Genomic DNA, 23,144 nt, shown 5'->3' on the forward strand with positions numbered 1-23,144 from the left:
ATTTTTTTGCAAAAATTAGTGACACTAAGTTCAGCAAATACAAGGTTTTGGTGCAATTTCGAGTCACCCGAAGGCGATTTCGTGAAGTTGAGCTTCTTCGGGCACTAATTTCTAACTCTCGCACCTGGGGCTCGCTCTCTACGACTGAGAAATACGCGTTTCTGCTTTAAATTGAGATTTTCGTATTTTTTTGCAAAAATTAGTGACACTAAGTTCGGCAAATACAAGGTTTTGGTGCAATTTCGAGTGACCCGAAGGCGATTTCGTGACGTTGAGCTTCTTCGGGCACTAATTTCTAACTCTCGCACCTAGGGCTCGCTCTCCAGGTCAGAGAAATGCGCCTTTCTGCTTTAAATTGAGATTTTCGCATTTTTTTGCAAAAATTAGTGACACTAAGTTCAGCAAATACAAAGTTTTGGTGCAATTTCGAGTGACCCGAAGGCGATTTCGTAAATTTGAGCCTCCTCGGGCACTAATTTCTGCTCACGCACCTGAGACTCGCTCTCTAAGACAGGGAAATACGCGTGTCTGCTTTAAATTGACATTTTCTCATTTTTTGCAAAAATTAGTGACACTAAGTTCGGCAAATACAAGGTTTTGGTGCAATTTCGAGTGACCCGAAGGCGATTTCGTGAAGTTGAGCTTCTTCGGGCACTAATTTCTAACTCTCGCACCTGGGGCTCGCTCTCTACGACTGAGAAATACGCGTTTCTGCTTTAAATTGAGATTTTCGCATTTTTTTGCAAAAATTAGTGACATTAAGTTCGGCAAATACAAGGTTTTGGTGCAATTTCGAGTCACCCGAAGGCGATTTCGCGAAGTTGAGCCTCCTCGGGCACTAATTTCTAACTCTCGCACCTAGGGCTCGCTCTCCAGGTCAGAGAAATGCGCCTTTCTGCTTTAAATTGAGATTTTCGCATTTTTTTGCAAAAATTAGTGACACTAAGTTCAGCAAATACAAGGTTTTGGTGCAATTTCGAGTGACCCGAAGGCGATTTCGTGAAGTTGAGCTTCGTCGGGCACTAATTTCTAACTCTCGCACCTGGGGCTCGCTCTCCACGACAGAGAAGTAGGCGTTTCTGCTTTAAATTTAGATTTTTTCATTTTCAGCAAAGACTAGTGAGACTGACATTTTTCTTTTGTTGAATTAGCGCGTGTCAATGTACAATTAACAATAATTGGAAATTAGTTGGTTCTAATTTGCAACTGTAGTCTAGTGCGTAATTAGCAGTTTAATTTCAAATTTAGGTATTAAGTTAATTTAATACAGAGTACTTATCACAGGGGATTCACCCTTTGAAATTAAATTGACGTGGTTTTAGTTGATAATTAGTCATCGTCTACACCTAATTAACTAATTTGTTAAAGTGTAGCTAGGATGTTTTCAGTAGAGCTAATTCCCTAATTAGGCGCTTTAAGTACTTAGTTGTCGGGTTGAATTACCCTTCGAGATTTTAATTACGCGTAAGTAATTGTCGGGTTATTAACCTCCGAGGGTTTCTGCTTACGATGCGAAATTTATTTCTCACATTGCCTAATTTGCGCCTAATTACGCGGAAATTACATTGTTGGCATGATTTTGAGCGACAAGCACAACCGATCTGTGATTATTGTAAAATTTTATCGTCCAAAAATCTATGGTAATTTATTGTAATTAACGCATAAATCCGAATTAGCTTTGTAAAAGAGTTATAAACGGGCCAATTACAAATTAATCCAATCCCAAAGTGCACGCCACCAAAATAAACTCGGTCAATATCCCTCGTCTCGTATATTTAAACAATAAATAAACTATAAAGCTATTAAACAACCGTACGTGTCGCATTGTTCTTGTTTCGTGAACTGACAACGAATGAAATTACGTTAAGTAGGTGGGAGAGAGGAGTGAAACAAAGAGATCAAATGTCAGCCTCAACTTTGCACGTGCCTAATTATCATTAACTGCCCATTGTTGCTTGAGTTCTTTTTACATTTTAATTGTTGGAGATTTTCAACTGGCGAGGTGCAAATCTGCGGTGATGTAATCCCTAATTTTTTTCGAGCGCAATTTGCATAATTACCGGTTACAATTTTCGTTAACCCACATTTACGTGAGGTCTCTTCGTTTTTGGGCGTGCAATTGAGGTATAAGGTTGTTGAACGTTAGTGCCATTGATTTGTCCGGTCGTTTCGTTATGTAACTTTCGAAAGAAAGCGACGGTGCTCGCGGCTGCACTGCGTGCGGAAGAGAGACGGGACGAATAAACGAGAGTGAAAAAGGATTGGGGAGCCTTGATTTTTTGTGGATTTGTTAAATGACGTCAAGGTTCGCCAATTGTTTGTTACCAACTGAAGAATCGTGATCTCTGAAAATAATTAAGTGTTGCCCTTGCGACCCAATTTGTTCATCTCAGGTCGAAATCTGTTCCATTCGGATACACATTCTAATTTAATTATGTAATTAAAAAATAATATAATTTCTTAATCTCTATTAATTAAACTTGACTAATTATATAATTAAAAGTAATTAAAAAATAAAATAATTCCTTGATGTCTATTAATTAAATTTGATTAATTATATAATTAAAAGTAATTAAAAGTAAAATAATTACTTAATGCCTGTTAAGTAAATTTGACATTATGCTGCGCCATTTTTTCTTTAAAATTCAATTGATATTAATTTGGAATTTTAATTGATTTAATTTTGAGCAGCAATTATGCTTTATCAATTGTTTACAAGCTGAGAATTTATGTTTTCGCACAAGTTTAATTACTTCGAATTGGCGTGTTAATTGTGTAACTTAAATCTCAGTATTAACTGCGCGGGGTCTTCCGAATACAGTTAAATTGACACCAACTTACAAAAGTTAATTTACTAATTATTTGTTCCAAAAATTACTGATGTGTAATTGCTAATTAATTTAAGTGGGATTAGAGAAGTCACTACTCACGTAATCGTAGCCAAGTAGTAATTAATTATGTATTCCTGAACATTCCACATCTCTAATTGCCAGGTAATTCAAATTTTGATAATTAATTAATTAATAACTGCAGAGTTTTCGTTGGTTAGACCTGATTAAGATTAGCTTTAGTTTGAGATCTCTTGTTTTGAATTAATTATTAAATTAATTTTAGGAAGTTTCTGCCAAAATTAATTATTCATTTCTCTTTGTTTTAGGTAAGTGCGACATTTACCTCTATTGAACCGAAGGTGGAGTGCGGTAAGTTCTGGTTGGTTAGGGATGAAATTAAGGCAAAGACTTAATTAATTGCCATCGGAGACAATAGGATGCTTTATGTCAGGTTGTAAAAGCGTTAGAGCATCATCAAACGACGACGCATTTACTTCCCCCTTCGTCAAACAGTAAAAACCGCAGTTAGTTTATGAGTTCGCCCATAGAGGGCGTATTAAATAATTAGACACCGCGTGAGGTTTATTGTTCTCATTTGATCTGTATTACTTTATTGGCGCTAAATGAGAAAAATTGAACAGCGCCGCGCCGTTTATTCCCACTTTGTTATTCTTAAAGGGCGGCCGTCGTCGTCGTCGCCGCCTAAATTGCCTAATCTTCTGCAGGAAAATTTTAATCGCCATTATTACATTACTCTCCCGATGCATCCCTAATCCTGTCTCAAACACGAGCGCTCCGTTGATTTTAATCCTCTTCTCTCGCGTCCAACACAAACTTATCTCGGTCATCGTGGGGGGGGGGGGCGACGAAGTTACAAAAGAGATTAGTTCGCTAATTATACATGTTCCGAAAACGGATTTAATTTAATCGCGTCTCGTGTTGTCAATAAAAAAGCATACATTGTTACCCGCCTAATTACTAATTTTGTTCCCATAATTAAAATCACCGTTGTAAAATTACCCTCGTCTAATTCATCAAAAACGAATGTAGTTTAGTATTGTTCTTAACTGATCTCAATTTAAAAAGTATTTTGCTGGAAATTAGCACTTAATTAGTTAATAATACATGATCATAAGTTTTTTCCGAATTTCTACGTTACCGGACATAATTTCTAATTGTGAACTCGCTTACAATTACACTTTGTGTAAGCAATGAAATGAATTTGTTAGAAGAACCGATTTATTGCAAATAATACAGTACGGCCCTGCGCATGCTATTTCTTATTCACATGTAAAGTCCTAATTTATCGCAAGTACTTACAATTAATGTGTCTATGCGATACAATTACTAATAATCTTATGGCTAATTAATTAAAAACTAATTTATTTGAATTCCAGAACAACTGAGATGCCTAATTAATTATTTGATGCATGAGTACTTACAGATAGAATGTGGAGCGTATCATTGAGCGCAATCGTTAATTAATCTATTGTCTTGAGTAATTATGATTTAATTAAACTTCTCTTTTATACCCTCGTACCGGAAATTAAAGCCAACATTTTACTAATTTGGTGATTCACTAGGGGATTAAACATAAAATTACTTTAATTCTCGAACGACTTATTTGCTCTTCACTAGTGCACGTGATTAGTTATTTTGATGAATAAGTACTGACAATTACAATGCGGATCATATCGTTAATTAGTCCATTGTCTTAATTAATTCTGGTAGAATATAATTTAGCATCTCCCTTAGACCATTGCAACGGAAATTAAAGGTCACTAATTTACAGTGCGGTGATTCACTAGCTGCTGATTAATTAAAATTAAATTTATTATTTTAATTGCAGAATTACTTAGATTGCAACGATACCTAATTAAAGCCACTAATTTAATGATTAACTAGCGGCTAATTAATTAAAAATGATTCTCTCTTAAATCATTTCCACTATAATTCAAGTGACCAATTTGCTCATTTGTGCTTAACTGGCGGATTACTAATTAAAAATGAATTAATTTTTTACTCTTCATTAGCCAAAGCAATTAATTATTTTGAGGTGTAAACATTTACAGTTAAAAAATTGATCGTATCATTGAGAATAATCATTAATTAATCCATTGGCATAATCAATTATGTTTTAATTTCAGGACGACTTAGTTCTTTATTGGCGTACGTAATAAATTACAGTTAGTGTGGATCGTATCGTTGAGCACAATGAATAATTAATCTACTGTCTTAATTAATTATTATAGAATTGCAACGGTAATTAAAGTCACTAATTTAATGATTAATTAGCGGCTAATTAATAAAAAATAAATGTTCTAATTCCAGAATGACTTACTTGATCTTCAGTCGCGCATGTAATTAATTATTTTGATGCTTAAGTACTTACAAGTACAATGTGGGTCGTATTGTTGTGCATCGTCGTCGTTAATTATGAATTTCCGCATTTGTGACTGTAATTCAAACGTCTTTCTGTGCAGATGCGTAATTAAATCCTCGACTAAATCCTAATTAATTAAAAAGAAGTTGCTTTAATTTAAAAAATAATTGAAGTACAGAGTGACTTTTTTCGAATCGAATTAAGCCCTTAGTAATTTAGTTGTAATTAGTATCTGGTACTTCTGCGATAATTGAATTTGTTTATTAATTGTTGCTAATTACGGAGCTAATTATGAATAATTAAGCAACGAGAAATGGTTGTAGTTTTCCTTTCGATGCCCAATAAACTGGCCGTTCGCCCTTATTTATTAAGTAATACAATTTCCCTTCATTAAGCTTGAATGAAATCGCATCGCATTCATAAACGGAGCACAAAATTAGCACTCAATTAATTCTCTTCTGCAACCATTTCGGGTCGGTTCGTTAACCTCAAAGTAGGAAAGCGCGTTTACGTATTCGACAGACATAAATAAGCGACTTCGCTGTGTGTGTGTGATATACGAAAGAAGAAATTTTAATTGAAAAGAAAAACGTAAGACTGTAAATCGCGTTGCAGTAGTAAAATTTGCATTAAAGACTAATTTGAATTCATTACAAATCGCGTTTCATTACGGAGAACTTCCTTGTTTTCTCTTTTTTTAGACAAATACCATCATGTCGCGATTACGTAAAATTACCTAAAATGGTTGTATTGAGTTATTTCGGCGCGAGAACTCACTGTTGCATGATTACTTTATTGTTTTCACATCCATTTAATGTTTTTTTAATTACGTGTTCCTATTCTTTGCAAATTAATATTTAAACTGTTACTATCGGACTTGTTTTTGTTAATTATTACATCTGGGTTTTTGAAATTGGTGCAATTAGTCGTTAATTAGCTTGACTTTAAAATAATTACCAAGTAAGCATAATCTGATTACGAAGTTAGGTTCCATAAACTTACGAATTGAAGAATTAATTGATAATTTGGACATAATTAATTAACAAAAGTATCCGCTTAGGATTTAATTATAAGTGCAATTCTTATTTGGTTAATTTAATCAACACAAAGTGGCTTCTCCCTTATATTCTTCTCGCCTGGTTCCATGTTAATTATATCAGGAGCTCAGAAGAGGCTCTCAGATGCACAAATGAGTTAAATCAGGAACACAGAAAGGTAAGGTCTGAGACTTTCAAATTCCTTAATCCTGTTACTGTGGTCCTCTTTATATTCCTCTCTTCATACAAAAGAGTTGTATCAGGAGCACAGATTTTAATTGTATTAGCCTGAATTGAGAGCTCCTAACATATCATGCCGAAGAATACATCTTTGAAATCCTGTGCTCCTATCAGACGAGCTTTTCAAGCCCTCCTCTTTGCACTCGCTCCTCTGCTACCAGGCCAATCCTCAGGCAAATGTGTTGATTGTTAATTGTATCAGAATGTGCTTTGAACGATGAAATTATTTACCTGGCAAATCATTTTAATGACATAAACTAATTTGAGCCCAGCCCTGGCCTTGTCGATGCCCACGTCCAGATTAACAATAGATAAGTTGGCCGTGACTTTGTTTGGCACACCTCGAGCCGTTTTGCAAGGCGACACACAGTCTCTCGGTACCCGACCCGAAAAAAAAAAGCTACGTTCAGAATCGCCGGGAGTCCGCCTCGCGCGCGCTGGCGATGATGTCACGACCGTTGGCAATTACCGCCGTTTTTCAAGTCATGCAAAAAGATTTGTACTCATTTACATTTAGCGATTTCAATTACATTACGCGGACAAAAGGAGAGAGAAAAAAAGAAATCCTGTCAAGGTGGACATGTCCATGTAAGCGTAACCGTAAAAGGGAAGGAAATTTTTCAATTAAATCGTCGACTTATCGCCGTTATCTAAAAAAACCTCGAAAAAAAATAACGAAAAGAACAATTTATTTAACGGATTCGAACATCTGTTTCAAATACGATCTATTAAAAGCCACTTTCGTGCTAATTTTGTGCTCCTGTTTGCTAATGTTTTCAGTTTCCATCTTTTTTTGAATTTTTGAGCTTACAGATTGTGGAAGTTGGCCGTAGTTCCTACATTCAAAATTAAAAACCCGATATGAAATATTGTGCTACTCTGATACGTGCTAATTTTGTGCTACTGTTTGATAATTTTTTTTTTCAATTTTTGCACCTCGAATTTGGTGGTAAATCCCACTTTTGAGATCAAAAACCCCGCTATTGAAATATTGTGCTATTCTGCTATGCGCTAATTTTGTGCTACTGCTTGCTAATATTTTCAGTATCCATCTCTTTTCAATTTTTGCACTTCTAGATCGTGGAAGTTGGCCGTAATTCATATTTTCGAGATCTAAAATGCGATACTGTAATATTCTGCTACACTGCCACGTGCTAATTTTGTCGTACTATCTGCCAATATTGTTATTTTCTATCCTTTTCTAATTTTGGCACTTATAGGTCGTCGAAGTTGTAATTCCTAGTTTAGAAATAAAAAAAACACGATATAGAACTATTGTGTTACTCTGCCACGAGTTAATTTTGTGATGCAATTACAATATTACCCCAAAATTCGCGAATATAAACTTCTACTTAAATTAAGCTCCTTAGGCAAAAATTATGCTCCGTTTTGCGCCTTTGGAGTGTAATTTTGTGCTGTAATTAGAAGAATATTATCCCAAAATTCACGAATATGAACTTCTACTTAAATTAAGTTCCTTAGTCAAACATTATGCACCTTCTTACGCCTTTGGAGTTTGATTTTGTGCTGTAATTAGAAGAGTATTACCCCAAAATTCACGAATATAAACTTCTACTTAAATTAAGTTGCTTAGTCAAAAATTATGCGTCGTTTTACGCCTTTGGAGTGTAATTTTGTGGTGTAATTTTGTGCTGTAATTAGAAGAGTATTACCCCAAAATTGACGAATATAAACTTCTACTTAAATTAAGTTCCTTATGCGCCGTTTTTCGCTTTTGGAGTGTAATTTTGTGCTGTAATTAGAAGAATATTACCCCAAAATTCACGAATATAAACTTCTACTTAAATTAAGTTCCTTATGCGCTGTTTTGTGCATTTGAAGTGTAATTTTGTGCTGTAATTAGAAGAATATTACCCCAAAATTCACGAATATAAACTTCTACTTAAATTAAGTTCCTTATGCGCACATTATGCACCTTCTTACGCCTTTGGAGTTTGATTTTGTGCTGTAATTAGAAGAGTATTACCCCAAAATTCACGAATATAAACTTCTACTTAAATTAAGTTGCTTAGTCAAAAATTATGCGTCGTTTTACGCCTTTGGAGTGTAATTTTGTGGTGTAATTTTGTGCTGTAATTAGAAGAGTATTACCCCAAAATTGACGAATATAAACTTCTACTTAAATTAAGTTCCTTATGCGCCGTTTTTCGCTTTTGGAGTGTAATTTTGTGCTGTAATTAGAAGAATATTACCCCAAAATTCACGAATATAAACTTCTACTTAAATTAAGTTCCTTATGCGCTGTTTTGTGCATTTGGAGTGTAATTTTGTGCTGTAATTAGAAGAATATTACCCCAAAATTCACGAATATAAACTACTTAATTTAAGTTCCTTATGCGCCGTTTTGCGCCTTTGGAGTGTAATTTTGTGCTGTAATTAGAAGAATATTACCCCAAAATTCACGAATATAAACTTCTACTTAAATTAACTTCCTTATGCGCTGTTTTGTGCATTTGGAGTGTAACTTTGTGCTGTAATTAGAAGAATATTACCCCAAAATTCACGAATATAAACTTCTACTTAAATTAGTTCCTTATGCGCCGTTTTGCGCCTTTGGAGTGTAATTTTGTGCTGTAATTAGAAGAATATTACCCCAAAATTCACGAATATAAACTTCTACTTAAATTAAGTTCCTTATGCGCCGTTTTGTGCATTTGAAGTGTAATTTTGTGCTGTAATTAGAAGAATATTACCCCAAAATTCACGAATATAAACTTCTACTTAAATTAAGTTCCTTATGCGCTGTTTTGTGCATTTGAAGTGTAATTTTGTGCTGTAATTAGAAGAATATTACCCCAAAATTCACGAATATAAACTTCTACTTAAATTAAGTTCCTTATGCGCTGTTTTGTGCATTTGGAGTGTAATTTTGTGCTGTAATTAGAAGAATATTCCCCAAAATTCACGAATAGAACTTCTACTTAAATTAATTAGCCGTTTTGGCTTTGAGTGTAATTTTGTGCTGTAATTAGAAGAATATTACAAAATTCACGAATATAAACTTCTACTTAAATTAAATCTTATTAAGTTCCTTAGGCAAAAATTATGCGCCGTTTTGCGCCTTTGGAGTGTAATTTTGTGCTGTAATTAGAAGAATATTACCCCAAAATTCACGAATATAATCTTCTACTTAAATTAAATTTTTAAGCGTTAATTATGCGCCGTTTTGTGCCTTTGGAGTGTAATTTTGTGCTGCAATTAAAATAATATTGCTTCAAAATTCACGAATATAGACTTCTACTTAAATCACGTTTCTGATCCAAAAATTATGCGCCGTTTTGTGCCTTTGGAGTGAATTTTGTACTGCAATTAGAAGAATCTTACTTTAAAATTCACGAATATAAACTTCTACTTAAATTAAGTTCCTTATGCGCTGTTTTGTGCATTTGGAGTGTAACTTTGTGCTGTAATTAGAAGAATATTACCCCAAAATTAACTAATATAAACTTCTACTTAAATTAAGTTCCTTAGGCAAAAATTATGCGCCGTTTTGCGCCTTTGGAGTGTAATTTTGTGCTGTAATTAGAAGAATATTACCCCAAAATTCACGAATATAATCTTCTACTTAAATTAAATTTTTAAGCGTTAATTATGCGCCGTTTTGTGCCTTTGGAGTGTAATTTTGTGCTGTAATTTTGTGCTGTAATTAGAAGAATATTACCCCAAAATTCACGAATATAAACTTCTACTTAAATTAAGTTCCTTATGCGCTGTTTTGTGCATTTGGAGTGTAATTTTGTGCTGTAATTAGAAGAATATTACCCCAAAATTCACGAATATGAACTTCTACTTAAATTAAGTTCCTTATGCGCTGTTTTGTGCATTTGCAGTGTAATTTTGTGCTGTAATTAGAAGAATATTACCCCAAAATTCACGAATATAAACTTCTACTTAAATTAAGTTCCTTATGCGCCGTTTTACGCCTTTGGAGTGTAATTTTGTGCTGTAATTAGAAGAATATTACCCCAAAATTCACGAATATAAACTTCTACTTAAATTAAGTTCCTTATGCGCTGTTTTGTGCATTTGGAGTGTAATTTTGTGCTGTAATTAGAAGAATATTACCCCAAAATTCACGAATATAAACTACTTAATTTAAGTTCCTTATGCGCCGTTTTGCGCCTTTGGAGTGTAATTTTGTGCTGTAATTAGAAGAATATTACCCCAAAATTCACGAATATAAACTTCTACTTAAATTAAGTTCCTTATGCGCCGTTTTGTGCATTTGAAGTGTAATTTTGTGCTGTAATTAGAAGAATATTACCCCAAAATTCACGAATATAAACTTCTACTTAAATTAAGTTCCTTATGCGCTGTTTTGTGCCTTTGGAGTGTAATTTTGTGCTGTAATTAGAAGAATATTACCCCAAAATTCACGAATATAAACTTCTACTTAAATTAAGTTCCTTATGCGCTGTTTTGTGCATTTGGAGTGTAATTTTGTGCTGTAATTAGAAGAATATTACCCCAAAATTTACGAATATAAACTTCTACTTAAATTAAGTTCCTTATGCGCTGTTTTGTGCATTTGGAGTGTAATTTTGTGCTGTAATTAGAAGAATATTACCCCAAAATTCACGAATATAAACTTCTACTTAAATTAAGTTCCTTATGCGCTGTTTTGTGCATTTGGAGTGTAACTTTGTGCTGTAATTAGAAGAATATTACCCCAAAATTAACTAATATAAACTTCTACTTAAATTAAGTTCCTTAGGCAAAAATTATGCGCCGTTTTGCGCCTTTGGAGTGTAATTTTGTGCTGTAATTAGAAGAATATTACCCCAAAATTCACGAATATAATCTTCTACTTAAATTAAATTTTTAAGCGTTAATTATGCGCCGTTTTGTGCCTTTGGAGTGTAATTTTGTGCTGCAATTAAAATAATATTGCTTCAAAATTCACGAATATAGACTTCTACTTAAATCACGTTTCTGATCCAAAAATTATGCGCCGTTTTGTGCCTTTGGAGTGAATTTTGTACTGCAATTAGAAGAATCTTACTTTAAAATTCACCAATATAAACCTCTACTTGAATTAAGTTTCTTAAGCAGAAATTATGCGCTGTTTTGCACCTTTGGAGTGTAATTTTGTACGGTAATTAGAAGAATATTACCCCAAAATTAACGAATTTAAACTTCTACTTAAATTATGTGTTTTAGGTAAAAATTATGCGCCGTTTTGTGTCTTTGGAGTGTAATTTTGTGCTGCAATTAGAAGATTAATACCTCAAAATTCACGAATAATAACTTCTACTTAATTTAAAGTCCTTAGGTAAAAATTATGCCGCGTTTTGTGCCTTTAGAGTGTAATTTTGTGCGGTAATTAGAAGAATATTACCCCAAAATTCACGAATTTAAACTTCTACTTAAATTATGTGTTTTAGATAAAAATTATGCGCCGCTTTGTGCCTTTGGAGTGTAATTTTGTGCTGCAATTAGAAGATTATTACCTCAAAATTCACGAATAATAACTTCTACTTAATTTAAAGTCCTTAGGTAAAAATTATGCCGCGTTTTGTGCCTTTAGAGTGTAATTTTGTGCGGCAATTAGAAGAATATTGCCTCAAAATTCACAAATATGGACCTCTACATGAATTGATTTTCTTAGGCAAATATTAAGCGCTTTGTGCGTTTGGAGTGTAATTTTGTGCTGCAATTAGCGATATAAAAAACCCGATATTGCAATGTGCTAAATTGGTGCTACTGTCAGCTAATATTTGTATTTTCCAATTTTTGCACTTGTAGATCCTCCAAGTTGGTCGTAATTTTTACTTTCGAGATTTAAAAAAACCGATATTGATATAGTGTGCTACTCTGCTTCGTGCTAATTTTGTGCTATTGTCTGCTCTTTTCAATTTTTGCACTTTTTGCAACGTCCAAGTTGACCGTAGTTTGCACTTTCGAGGTAATTGTTGTGCTATTGTTTAAAAAATACAGTGAATCTCAATTACATGCTAAACCTAACTATACACATTTTATTTGAATATTGGGATAATTATTCTCCCCCTCGATATCGGCGGATTGCGAGGTGTGAAAATACTGAGCTTTTAAAATCCCTAACGACGGCAACTTTCGAAAATTCACTAAAAGTTGAACGTGTAGCTTTCGAGACTTAACTTTTCACTTCTACATTTTCACAAGCCCCCTAATCCCTTAATCAAGAAGTGTACTAAGATGACACAACTTAAAACTTTGAGCTTCTTTTCGAACACGGGCGGTTGCTTAACGCAAAATAATTACGAAAACTTCGCACGTTAAAACGAAAGAAAGGGGCCGAGCTCGTGTTATCGAAGTTGCAATTATCGTCGTTATTCTTAGGGGTAATTGTACATCAATGAACATTAATTATATGGCACGAATAGTTCGAGCACCACCTATCGATCAAACATTCACGAGTCAACGATTCAAAAGGCAAATATTTATTCGAGATTGATTATATCGCTTACATTGAAATTAGGGCGAAAAGGCCGCCAATCAATCATTTATTTCATTACGACTGTTCCCCGCCTGAAAAGAATGTGGAGATTCTCAAATCGATACTCCACCGTTTTTGTACCGCACGTATTGCACGATAAATGTGTAGGATTCTTGCAGATTAGCAAATTCGAATTAGTACAGGTAATTAATGAATTTTGTATCCACTTAATTCTTGAATCTTTAAGCGTCTAGGGATGGGTTTTGTTGGTTTATTAGCCAACAACACAAATTCCATGACTGAACTTAAAAAGACTTTAATTATCCACATTGAAGAGATCTGTGGTAATACAATAGAAAATATTCTCTGGCGCCGCGTTTTCAAATACCAATATCTTGATCCTCAACTTGCCAAATGGGAAAGTTTGAAGAGCAATTTTTGAAAAATCCAATGAGTGATTTCGCGCTCGGTAGCGCCTCTAAAAAAGTATACCTACATTCAGCAAATTGTCGAGATTGCAGTGGACTTACCTTCGGCATTGGGCAGACGCCTGGAGGGTACTGCGCAGCTTGCTGGATCTCGTACCAGAACTGCCCCAGGTACTTATTCGCGCCTTTGCACGCGTACTTGTCGCGGATGTCGAATAGTTTGGTATAACGCGCCCCATCCGCAGAGGAACTGATGGACGTGGTAAACTGAAAAAAGAAAGAGATACAAAACCGAAAACCATTCCGTCCAACTTACACCGATCTTCTCGTCGAACGGACTTTTAAAATTGATCGAAAAGTCCAAGTACTGGCGTCCCGACGTCTTCGTGACTCGCAAGAACATTTCGCTGGCATTGTTCGGGTCGCAATTTTCAAGGGTCGATATCACAAAGTTGGTGAGGGTAAACATGTTGACGTACTGCAAGCATTGGGTTACTGGTGAACTGAGAAAATCGAAGAAATACCCCAATTCCCAGTAGCGAACACAGAAAAAGTACGCGGTGCATGTTTGGTCCTTGTGAGAGACTCGCCGACTGACAATTCGTAATTACGGAAAGGACATTGAAAAGGCAATTTCCTGGACATAAAAGCGCAACTCATTTTCATTATTTGTATACAATCTTATCAGTCGATCATCATCGGGAGAATAGATTATTTAATGATTTTTATAATAAAAAGCTTGTGGGGAAATGAGCGCTGTAAAAGACTCGGGCCACGGCGACACTCGATGCGACCTCGGGAGGTCCAGTTTCTTTCAATTGCAGCACAAAATTACACTTCAAAGGCACAAAACCGCGCATAATTTTTGTCTAAGACACTTAATTTAAGTAGAAGTTTGTATTCATGAATTTCGAGGTACTATTCCTCTAATTGCAGCACAAAATTACACTCCATCGGCGCAAAACGGCGCATAATTTTTGCCTAAGACACTTAATTTAAGTAGAAGTTTATATTCGTGAATGTTGAAGTAATAATCTTCTAATTGCAGCATAAAATTACACTCCAAAGGCGCAAAACGGCGCATAATTTTTGCCTAAGGCACTTAATTTAAGTGGAAGTTTATATTCGTGAATTTCGAGTTACTATTCTTCTAATTGCAGCACAAAATTACATTTCAACGGCGCAAAACGGCGCATAATTTTTGCCTAAGAGACTTAATTTAAGTAGAAGTTTATATTCGTGAATTTCGAGGTACTATTCTTCTAATTGCAGCACAAAATTACACTCCAACGGCGCATAATTTTTGCCTAAGAGACTTAATTTAAGTAGATGTTTATATTCGTGAATTTCGGGGTACTATTCTTCTAATTGGAGCACAAAATTACACTCCAAAGGCGCAAAACGGCTCATAATTTTTGCCTAAGACACTTAATTTAAGTAGAAGTTTGTATTCGTGAATTTCGAGGTACTATTCTTCTAATTGCAGCACAAAATTACACTCCAAAGGCGCAAAACGGCGCATAATTTTTGCCTAAGGCACTGAATTTAAGTAGAAGTTTATATTCGTGAATTTCGAGGTACTATTCTTCTAATTGCAGCACAAAATTACACTCCAACGGCGCATAATTTTTGCCTAAGAGACTTAATTTAAGTAGAAGTTTATATTCGTGAATTTCGAGGTACTATTCTTCTAATTGGAGCACAAAATTACACTCCAAAGGCGCAAAACGGCTCATAATTTTTGCCTAAGACACTTAATTTAAGTAGAAGTTTGTATTCGTGAATTTCGAGGTACTATTCTTCTAATTGCAGCTCAAAATTACACTCCAACGGCGCATAATTTTTGCCTAAGACACTTAATTTAAGTAGAAGTTTATATTCGTGAATTTCGAGGTACTATTCTTCTAATTGCAGCACAAAATTACACTCCATCGGCGCAAAACGGCGCATAATTTTTGCCTAAGACACTTAATTTAAGTAGAAGTTTATATTCGTGAATGTTGAAGTAATAATCTTCTAATTGCAGCATAAAATTACACTCCAAAGGCGCAAAACGGCGCATAATTTTTGCCTAAGGCACTTAATTTAAGTGGAAGTTTATATTCGTGAATTTCGAGTTACTATTCTTCTAATTGCAGCACAAAATTACATTTCAACGGCGCAAAACGGCGCATAATTTTTGCCTAAGAGACTTAATTTAAGTAGAAGTTTATATTCGTGAATTTCGAGGTACTATTCTTCTAATTGCAGCACAAAATTACACTCCAACGGCGCATAATTTTTGCCTAAGAGACTTAATTTAAGTAGAAGTTTATATTCGTGAATTTCGAGGTACTATTCTTCTAATTGGAGCACAAAATTACACTCCAACGGCGCAAAACGGCGCATAATTTTTGCCTAAGAGACTTAATTTAAGTAGAAGTTTGTATTCGTGAATTTCGAGGTACTATTCTTCTAATTGCAGCACAAAATTACACTCCAACGGCGCAAAACGGCGCATAATTTTTGCCTAAGAGACTTAATTTAAGTAGAAGTTTATATTCGTGAATTTCGAGGTACTATTCTTCTAATTGGAGCACAAAATTACACTCCAACGGCGCAAAACGGCGCATAATTTTTGCCTAAGACACTTAATTTAAGTAGAAGTTTATATTCGTGAATTTCGAGGTACTATTCTTCTAATTGGAACACAAAATTACACTCCAAAGGCGCAAAACGGCGCATAATTTTTGCCTAAGACACTTAATTTAAGTGGAAGTTTATATTCGTGAATTTCGAGGTACTATTCTTCTAATTGCAGCACAAAATTACACTCCAAAGGCGCAAAACGGCGCATAATTTTTGCCTAAGGCACTGAATTTAAGTAGAAGTTTATATTCGTGAATTTCGAGATACTATTCTTCTAATTGGAGCACAAAATTACACTCCAAAGGCGCAAAACGGCTCATAATTTTTGCCTAAGTCACTTAATTTAAGTAGAAGTTTGTATTCGTGAATTTCGAGGTACTATTCTTCTAATTGGAGCACAAAATTACACTCCAACGGCGCAAAACGGCGCATAATTTTTGCCTAAGAGACTTAATTTAAGTAGAAGTTTATATTCGTGAATTTCGAGGTACTATTCTTCTAATTGGAGCACAAAATTACACTCCAACGGCGCAAAACGGCGCATAATTTTTGCCTAAGAGACTTAATTTAAGTAGAAGTTTATATTCGTGAATTTCGAGGTACTATTCTTCTAATTGCAGCACAAAATTACACTCCAACGGCGCATAATTTTTGCCTAAGAGACTTAATTTAAGTAGAAGTTTATATTCGTTAATTTTGAGGGCATATTCTTCTTCTTGCAGCACAAAATTACATTCCAAAGGCACAAAACGGCGCATAATGAGCGTTTAATGTTTGCCTAAGAAACTTAATTCATTTAGAAGTTCATATCCCTGAATTTTGAGGTAATATTCTTATACTTGGAGCACAAAATTACATTCCAAAGGCACAAAACGGCACTAAATTAGCGCTTAATGTTTGCCTATGAAACTTAATTCTTGTAGAAGTCCATATCCCTGAATTTTGAGGTAAATTATTTTGTAATTGCAGCACAAAATTGCATTCCAAAGGCACAAAACCGCGCATATTTTGCGTTTGATGTTTGCCTTAGAATCTTAATTAATGTCGAAGTCCGTATCCCTGAATTTTAAGGTAATTGCAGCACAAAGGCACAAAACGGCGCATATATTTTGCATTTCGTCTCGGCTTTTGTTTTATGCGTTCCTTTTTTATTTTGTTTACACCGCCTGCCAAGTTCAAGATTTGTTTAAAATTCCAACGACTGAATTCGCTCATGGAAATTCGTAGTTGAGAAATACGAGTTGTGACGAATTTATTTATCACTAAAAATGCCTCTATTGCCGTTTGTTTGGAACTTTTCCTATATCTACGCCAAGTTGGTTGCCTAATCCAAGGCTGTTGTTGTTATGGTCTCCGAACGTCGGCTACGTTATCTTTTACATAATTAAAATTGTAGGCAAAGTGATAAGTTGTGTTTTTTTTGTCATTGTCGTAGTTGTTTATAAATACATACGATTGGTCCTTCGGGCCGGATAGAAAAATACGAAACAGGTTATCATTTTATTTTATACGTAGTTATTTGCGTTACAAATATTATTAACAACATAAATAGAAGATAATAAATAAAACTTAAGCTAATGGTGTACCCCTACATAAAAACCGCTGACGATTTTAATCAGTTCATGTCAGAAACGAGTTTAAGCAATTTGTTATGGTCAGAACGAAGTTCATCGTGGACAATAGATGACGCACAGCACGCCCTTTCCCTTATCAATTCAGTCCTATAACGCACCAAGGCAAAAGTAGGATCATCGCACAAAAGACGACGGTCATTCCCATCGTTAAATTAGACGAACTTTCAGACCACTCCGGCTCGTATAATTCGTGCTCTCCCATAGAGAACTCCTTAACCTCGACGTCGAAGCGAAACTTCACCCTTTAAAACGTAAATTACGCGATAATTAATTACACCCCCGGTCCCGCTCACCTCGATGTACGCGAACCCTCGTGATTTCGTCGCCAGTACAACGATCCCGAATCCATACGCTCCAACATCCACTGCGGCTCCGCTGTCGCCTGCATTTTTCTGGAAAACGAGAAACCGTATTAATTTCCATTAAAAAAATATTGCGTTGGCGTGCGGGTTCACCGTTAAAATTGCCCTTAATAAGCTTAAAAATGTCCATTATAAATTGAGGAATGAAAATAGCTTATCGATCTCGTGGAATCTCCACGCGATTTTCCTGCCTTCCCTTGGAAAACTTGGTGTTTTTATCAATGTGACATAAAAATGCTGCTTGCCAAAATGGTTGGTATGGCATGATGATTTTTTAATCTAATTAGATGAGCTAGTTATTACTAATTAGCGATGTAATGAACCAACGAGTCGTAATTGGTATTAATTGACATATCTTACGGATAATGAGTTCTAATTGAACCTAATTACTAATTGGCAATTCCTGCGACTTATTAATTTTCAACAGATTAATTGCTTAAGAGCTCAAAATTTAATTAATTACTCAAAATTAGCACTGCCGATGGAATTTTTGCTAAAGGAATCGCCCAATTGGCTCCAAATTATTGCGGATTCCTTCAACTTAAAAAGCGTCAACAGAATTTTCACTTAAGTCCTCAAGTTTAATGCAATTACACGTAATTTGCACTGAATCACTGCAGAACTCTGCGTTTTGTGAATTGTAGATGGAATTTTTGCTAAAGGAATCGCCCAATTGGTTCCAAATTATTGCGGAATCCTTCAAATTAAAAATCGTCAACAGAATGTTCACTTAAGGGCCCAACTTTAATTAAATTACGCACAATTTGCACTGAATCACTGCAGAACTTTGCGCTTTGTGAATTGTCGATAGAATTTATCATAAAGGAGTAAAGCGCACAATTGGTATCGCAGAATTTTACGGCTCAGTTTAATTAAATTAGGTACTGTACGCTCGTGTCTACTTCTGAAGAGTCCCAAAAAATTTAATCTAATTACCTATAATTAATTATCTATTACTCTCCAAACAAAATGCGTTTCTGTATTGAAATTGCGCGTAATTGGGGTGAATTACACTTACCGATTTTGCTTGCGCGATCACTTTAACCGTTCTCCTTTTTTTTATGCCGCATTCGACTTTAACGTTTCCCTTATCGACTATCGCGAAAAACGTGAACGGTAAGTGCAGAGATGATGAAAGTACAAGCGCTTTGTTTTTTGATGTCGACACTGAACTTTGAAAACCGATCGTTGCCTCACAAAACGCGTTAATCTCGCCGAGAAATCAATATTTACAGATTGGCAGGAAACGCGTCGCGCGTAATTAACAATTTCCCTTTTCTGGTTGCGCCTCCTCCTCTCTCTTTACCAATTAGCACTGAACACTGTTAACAATTGCTTGTCGCGTCTACTTAGCGTCGAAGCATGCGCAAATTTTCGCGTACGTAACCGAAATTATCATCGCCTTGATAACTAATTAATTAATTAGCGATTTGATGAAGTGAAACCGACTTTGACTTCGCGATGACTGTTGCAAATTGGACCATGCCGTAAGCGAGTATTAGATAAATTATTTCTCATTGTGCTTGTTCTGTTTATTGTAACGTTGTAATCATCCATTAGTCTTGGAGCGATGCCCGGCCTTTCTTTGTAGATGTGCGTTTAAATGTAATTAGAGCAGAAAGAGATCTTGCGTGCTCTCAGGACTCATTTATGGTAGTGGCGTCTGAAAAATCGATAGTGTTGCTGAAATCCTTTTTTCGGCAAGAAGTATCGAAATCACAAATCGACTGCACGTTTCGAGAATTTTTTGCTGAATTCTTTTTCAGCAAAAATTTTATCAGCTCCTACTGGTTGCTGTCCAAATTCTCTCTGACGCTTAGTCTTTTGAGGCATTGCGGTGTCTTAATTCTTGTTGCTTTCTTTCTTCAGCGAATTTTTATTGCTGCTATTAATATTGAAAATCAAATATTGCGTACGTTGCTGTGAGGTTGCCAAATCTCAGCCCCATTCGATGACGATAATTATGAGTGATTAAGTAAATTAATTGTAGAACCTCGAGAGAAGTGAAATTTTCCATATCTCGACTGTCATTGCAAAGCGCTCTTCTGAGTGACTATGGATCAGTAGCGAAATAGAGAGATGCCATATTGCAATCCTACGCTACACTTAAAAAATGACAAATTTTTCATTTCAAGTTGGTCAAAGAAGAACGAAAAAGATTTTTATGTGAGAATTAGTTCTATGGATGGATGCGATAAAGCAAAGCAAAGCGTTCAACAAAAAAGCCTCTGTACTTCCATATATCGTTTTCCCAGTTCTTGTTGAAAATCCATTATTTTAACAATAAACATGCGAAATGGATGCACAGGGAATAATATCATTATAATTGCTATAGGAGATTATGAGAGGTTGCTGCTAATAACGCGTCGGTAGACAGCCTAATACTAACTGGAAGTACAAAGCATTTCTTCTATTTGTGAGTATACGGATGGTCCCATGGTGGTAATGATGATTGTCGGGAAAGGGTCATTGAATTTTCCTTTTACTGGGCGGTTTTCGTGACCCCCCAGACCCCCAGGCGTTGGATTCTGCTTCAAAACCGTCTGCCTGCTCACTCTCATTCAAGTCTTCGGTGAAACGCCTTCGGAAACGCCACCAAACTTACTACCGGTGGGTCTGGGGGGTTATGGAATACCCCCCAGTATACAAGGAGTGTATTTATATGTGCACACGGATGGTTCCATGGTGCTAATGATGATTGTCGGGAAAGGGTAATTGAATTTTCCTTTTACCGGGCGTTTTTCCCCACTCCTCAGACCCCCCAGTGTTGTTTTCTCCCTCAAAACCGTCTGCCTGCTCACTCTCATTCCAGTCTTCGGTGAAACGTCCTCGGAAACGCCATCAAACGTATCACCGGGGGGTCTGGGGGGTATGGAATACCCCCCAGTATACAAGGAGTTTATTGATATGAGTATACGGATGGATCCATGGTGCTAATGATGATTGTCGGGAAAGGATCATTGAATTTTCCTTTTATCGGGCGGTTTTCCATACCCCTTAGACCTCCAAGCGTTGAATTCTCCTTCAAAACCGTCTGCCTGCTCACTCGCACTCCAATTTTTTTTCGGGTCGATCTGAGACAATTTTTTTTCGGGGCAAAAAAAAGGCAGTGTATAACCTTCCTTTTTTCCAAAAATCGACTGCACCAAAATTTTTGGGGAAAACACTTTTTCTTATTAATTTTGGTGCGTAGAATCCAAAACAATTCGTACTTTTTCGATCAGACTTCTCAATAAAAAGTTATAGACTAGAAAAGAAACAAATTTCGAAAGAAAATTCAAAGGGCCGTAACTTTTGAACTAGTAGCCCAATCTTGGAACTGTTTGAAATTATGGATTCTACAGGCCACATTCTATAAGAAAATTTTTTTTCCGGGTCGATCTGAGACAATTTTTTTCGGGGCTCAAAAAAAGGCAGTGTATAACCTTCCTTTTTTACCAAAAATCGACTGCACCAAAATTTCTCGGGAAAACAATTTTTCTTATTAATTTTGGTGCGTAGAATCCAAAACAATTCGTACTTTTTCGATCAGACTTCTCAATCAAAAGTTATAGACTAGAAACCAATTTCGAAGAAAAATTCAGAGGGCTGTAACTTTTGAACTAGTAGCCCAATCTTGGAACTGTTTGAAATTATGGATTCTACAGGCCACATTCTATAAGAAAATTTTTTTCCGGGTCGATCTGGGACAATTTTTTTTTCGGGGCTCAAAAAAAGGCAGTGTATAACCTTCCTTTTTTACCAAAAATCGACTACACCAAAATTTCTCAGGAAAACACTTTTTCTTATTAATTTTGGTGCGTAGAATCCAAAACAATTCGTACTTTTTCGATCAGACTTCTCAATCAAAAGTTATCGACTAGAAACCAATTTCGAAAGAAAATTCAAAGGGCTGTAACTTTTGAACTAGTAGCCCAATCTTGGAACTGTTGAAATTATGGATTCTACAGGCCACATTCTATAAGAAAATTTTTTTTCCGGGTCGATCTGAGACAATTTTTTTTTCGAGGCTCAAAAAAAGGCAGTGTATAACCTTCCTTTTTTACCAAAAATCGACTGCACCAAAATTTCTCGGGAAACACTTTTTCTTATTAATTTTGGTGCGTAGAATCCAAAACAATTCGTACTTTTTCGATCAGACTTCTCAATAAAAAGTTATAGACTAGAAACCAATTTCGAAAGAAAATTCAAAGTGCTGTAACTTTTGAACTAGTAGCCCAATCTTGGAACTGTTTGAAATTATGGATTCTACAGGCCACATTCTATAAGAAAATTTTTTTCCGGGTCGTTCTGAGACAATTTTTTTTTCGGGGCTCAAAAAAAGGCAGTGTATAACCTTCCTTTTTTACCAAAAATCGACTACACCAAAATTTCTGGGGAAAACACTTTTTCTTATTAATTTTGGTGCGTAGAATCCAAAACAATTCGTACTTTTTCGATCAGACTTCTCAATCAAAAGTTATAGACTAGAAAACAATTTCGAAAGAAAATTCAAAGGGCTGTAACTTTTGAACTAGTAGCCCAATCTTGGAACTGTTTGAAATTATGGATTCTACAGGCCCCATTCTATAAGAAAATTTTTTTTCGGGCCGATCTGAGACAATTTTTTTTTTCGAGCCAAAAAAAGGCAGTTATTACCTTCCTTTTTTACCAAAAATCGACTGCACCAAAATTTCTCGGGAAAACACTTTTTCTTATTAATTTTGGTGCGTAGAGTCCAAAACAATTCGTACTTTTTCGATCAGACTTCTCAATCAAAAGTTATAGACTAGAAACCAATTTCGAAAGAAAATTCAAAGGGCTGTAATTTTTGATCTAGTAGCCCAATCTTGGAACTGTTTGAAATTATGGATTCTACAGGCCACGTTCTATAAGAAAAATTTTTTCCCAGGACTATCTCAGACAATTTTTTTTTTCGAGGCAAAAAAAAGGCAGTGTATAACCTTCCTTTTTTACCAAAAATCGACTGCACCAAAATTTCTCGGGAAAACACTTTTTCTGATTAATTTTGGTGCGTAGAATCCAAAACAATTCGTACTTTTTCGATCAGACTTCTCAATCAAAAGTTATAGACTAGAAAGCAATTTCGAAAGAAAATTCAAAGGGCTGTAACTTTTGAACTAGTAGCCCAATCTTGGAACTGTTTGAAATTATGGATTCTACAG

At 35.4% G+C, this 23,144-nt stretch overlaps 1 protein-coding gene across 1 annotated transcript; it reads right to left on the bottom strand.

Moving 5' to 3' along the window:
• Positions 1-13,243: 13,243 nt before the first annotated feature.
• On the bottom strand, positions 13,244-14,029 carry LOC116180800. Its single transcript, XM_031500928.1, has 4 exons — positions 13,880-14,029; positions 13,672-13,833; positions 13,458-13,622; positions 13,244-13,405 (listed from the first exon to the last, which is right to left on the bottom strand). The coding sequence occupies exons 1-4, from the start codon at positions 13,919-13,921 to the stop codon at positions 13,244-13,246; spliced, it is 531 nt and encodes a 176-aa protein (XP_031356788.1). The 5' UTR covers positions 13,922-14,029.
• Positions 14,030-23,144: the final 9,115 nt, after the last annotated feature.

Source organism: Photinus pyralis, unplaced genomic scaffold (assembly GCF_008802855.1).
Source record: "Photinus pyralis isolate 1611_PpyrPB1 unplaced genomic scaffold, Ppyr1.3 Ppyr1.4_LG9, whole genome shotgun sequence".
Lineage (NCBI taxonomy): Eukaryota > Metazoa > Arthropoda > Insecta > Coleoptera > Lampyridae > Photinus > Photinus pyralis.

What these genes read in the sequence shown, in the direction of transcription:
- LOC116180800 (XM_031500928.1), bottom strand. Translation starts at nt 13,921, where the DNA reads ATGCACCGCGTACTTTTTCTGTGTTCGCTACTGGGAATTGGG. An exon ending in GTTCGCTACTGGGAATTGGG is followed by an intron (nt 13,834 to 13,879) that starts GTATTTCTTCGA and finishes CAATGCTTGCAG; the next exon opens with TACGTCAACATGTTTACCCT. An exon ending in CGTTCGACGAGAAGATCGGT is followed by an intron (nt 13,623 to 13,671) that starts GTAAGTTGGACG and finishes TTCTTTTTTCAG; the next exon opens with TTTACCACGTCCATCAGTTC.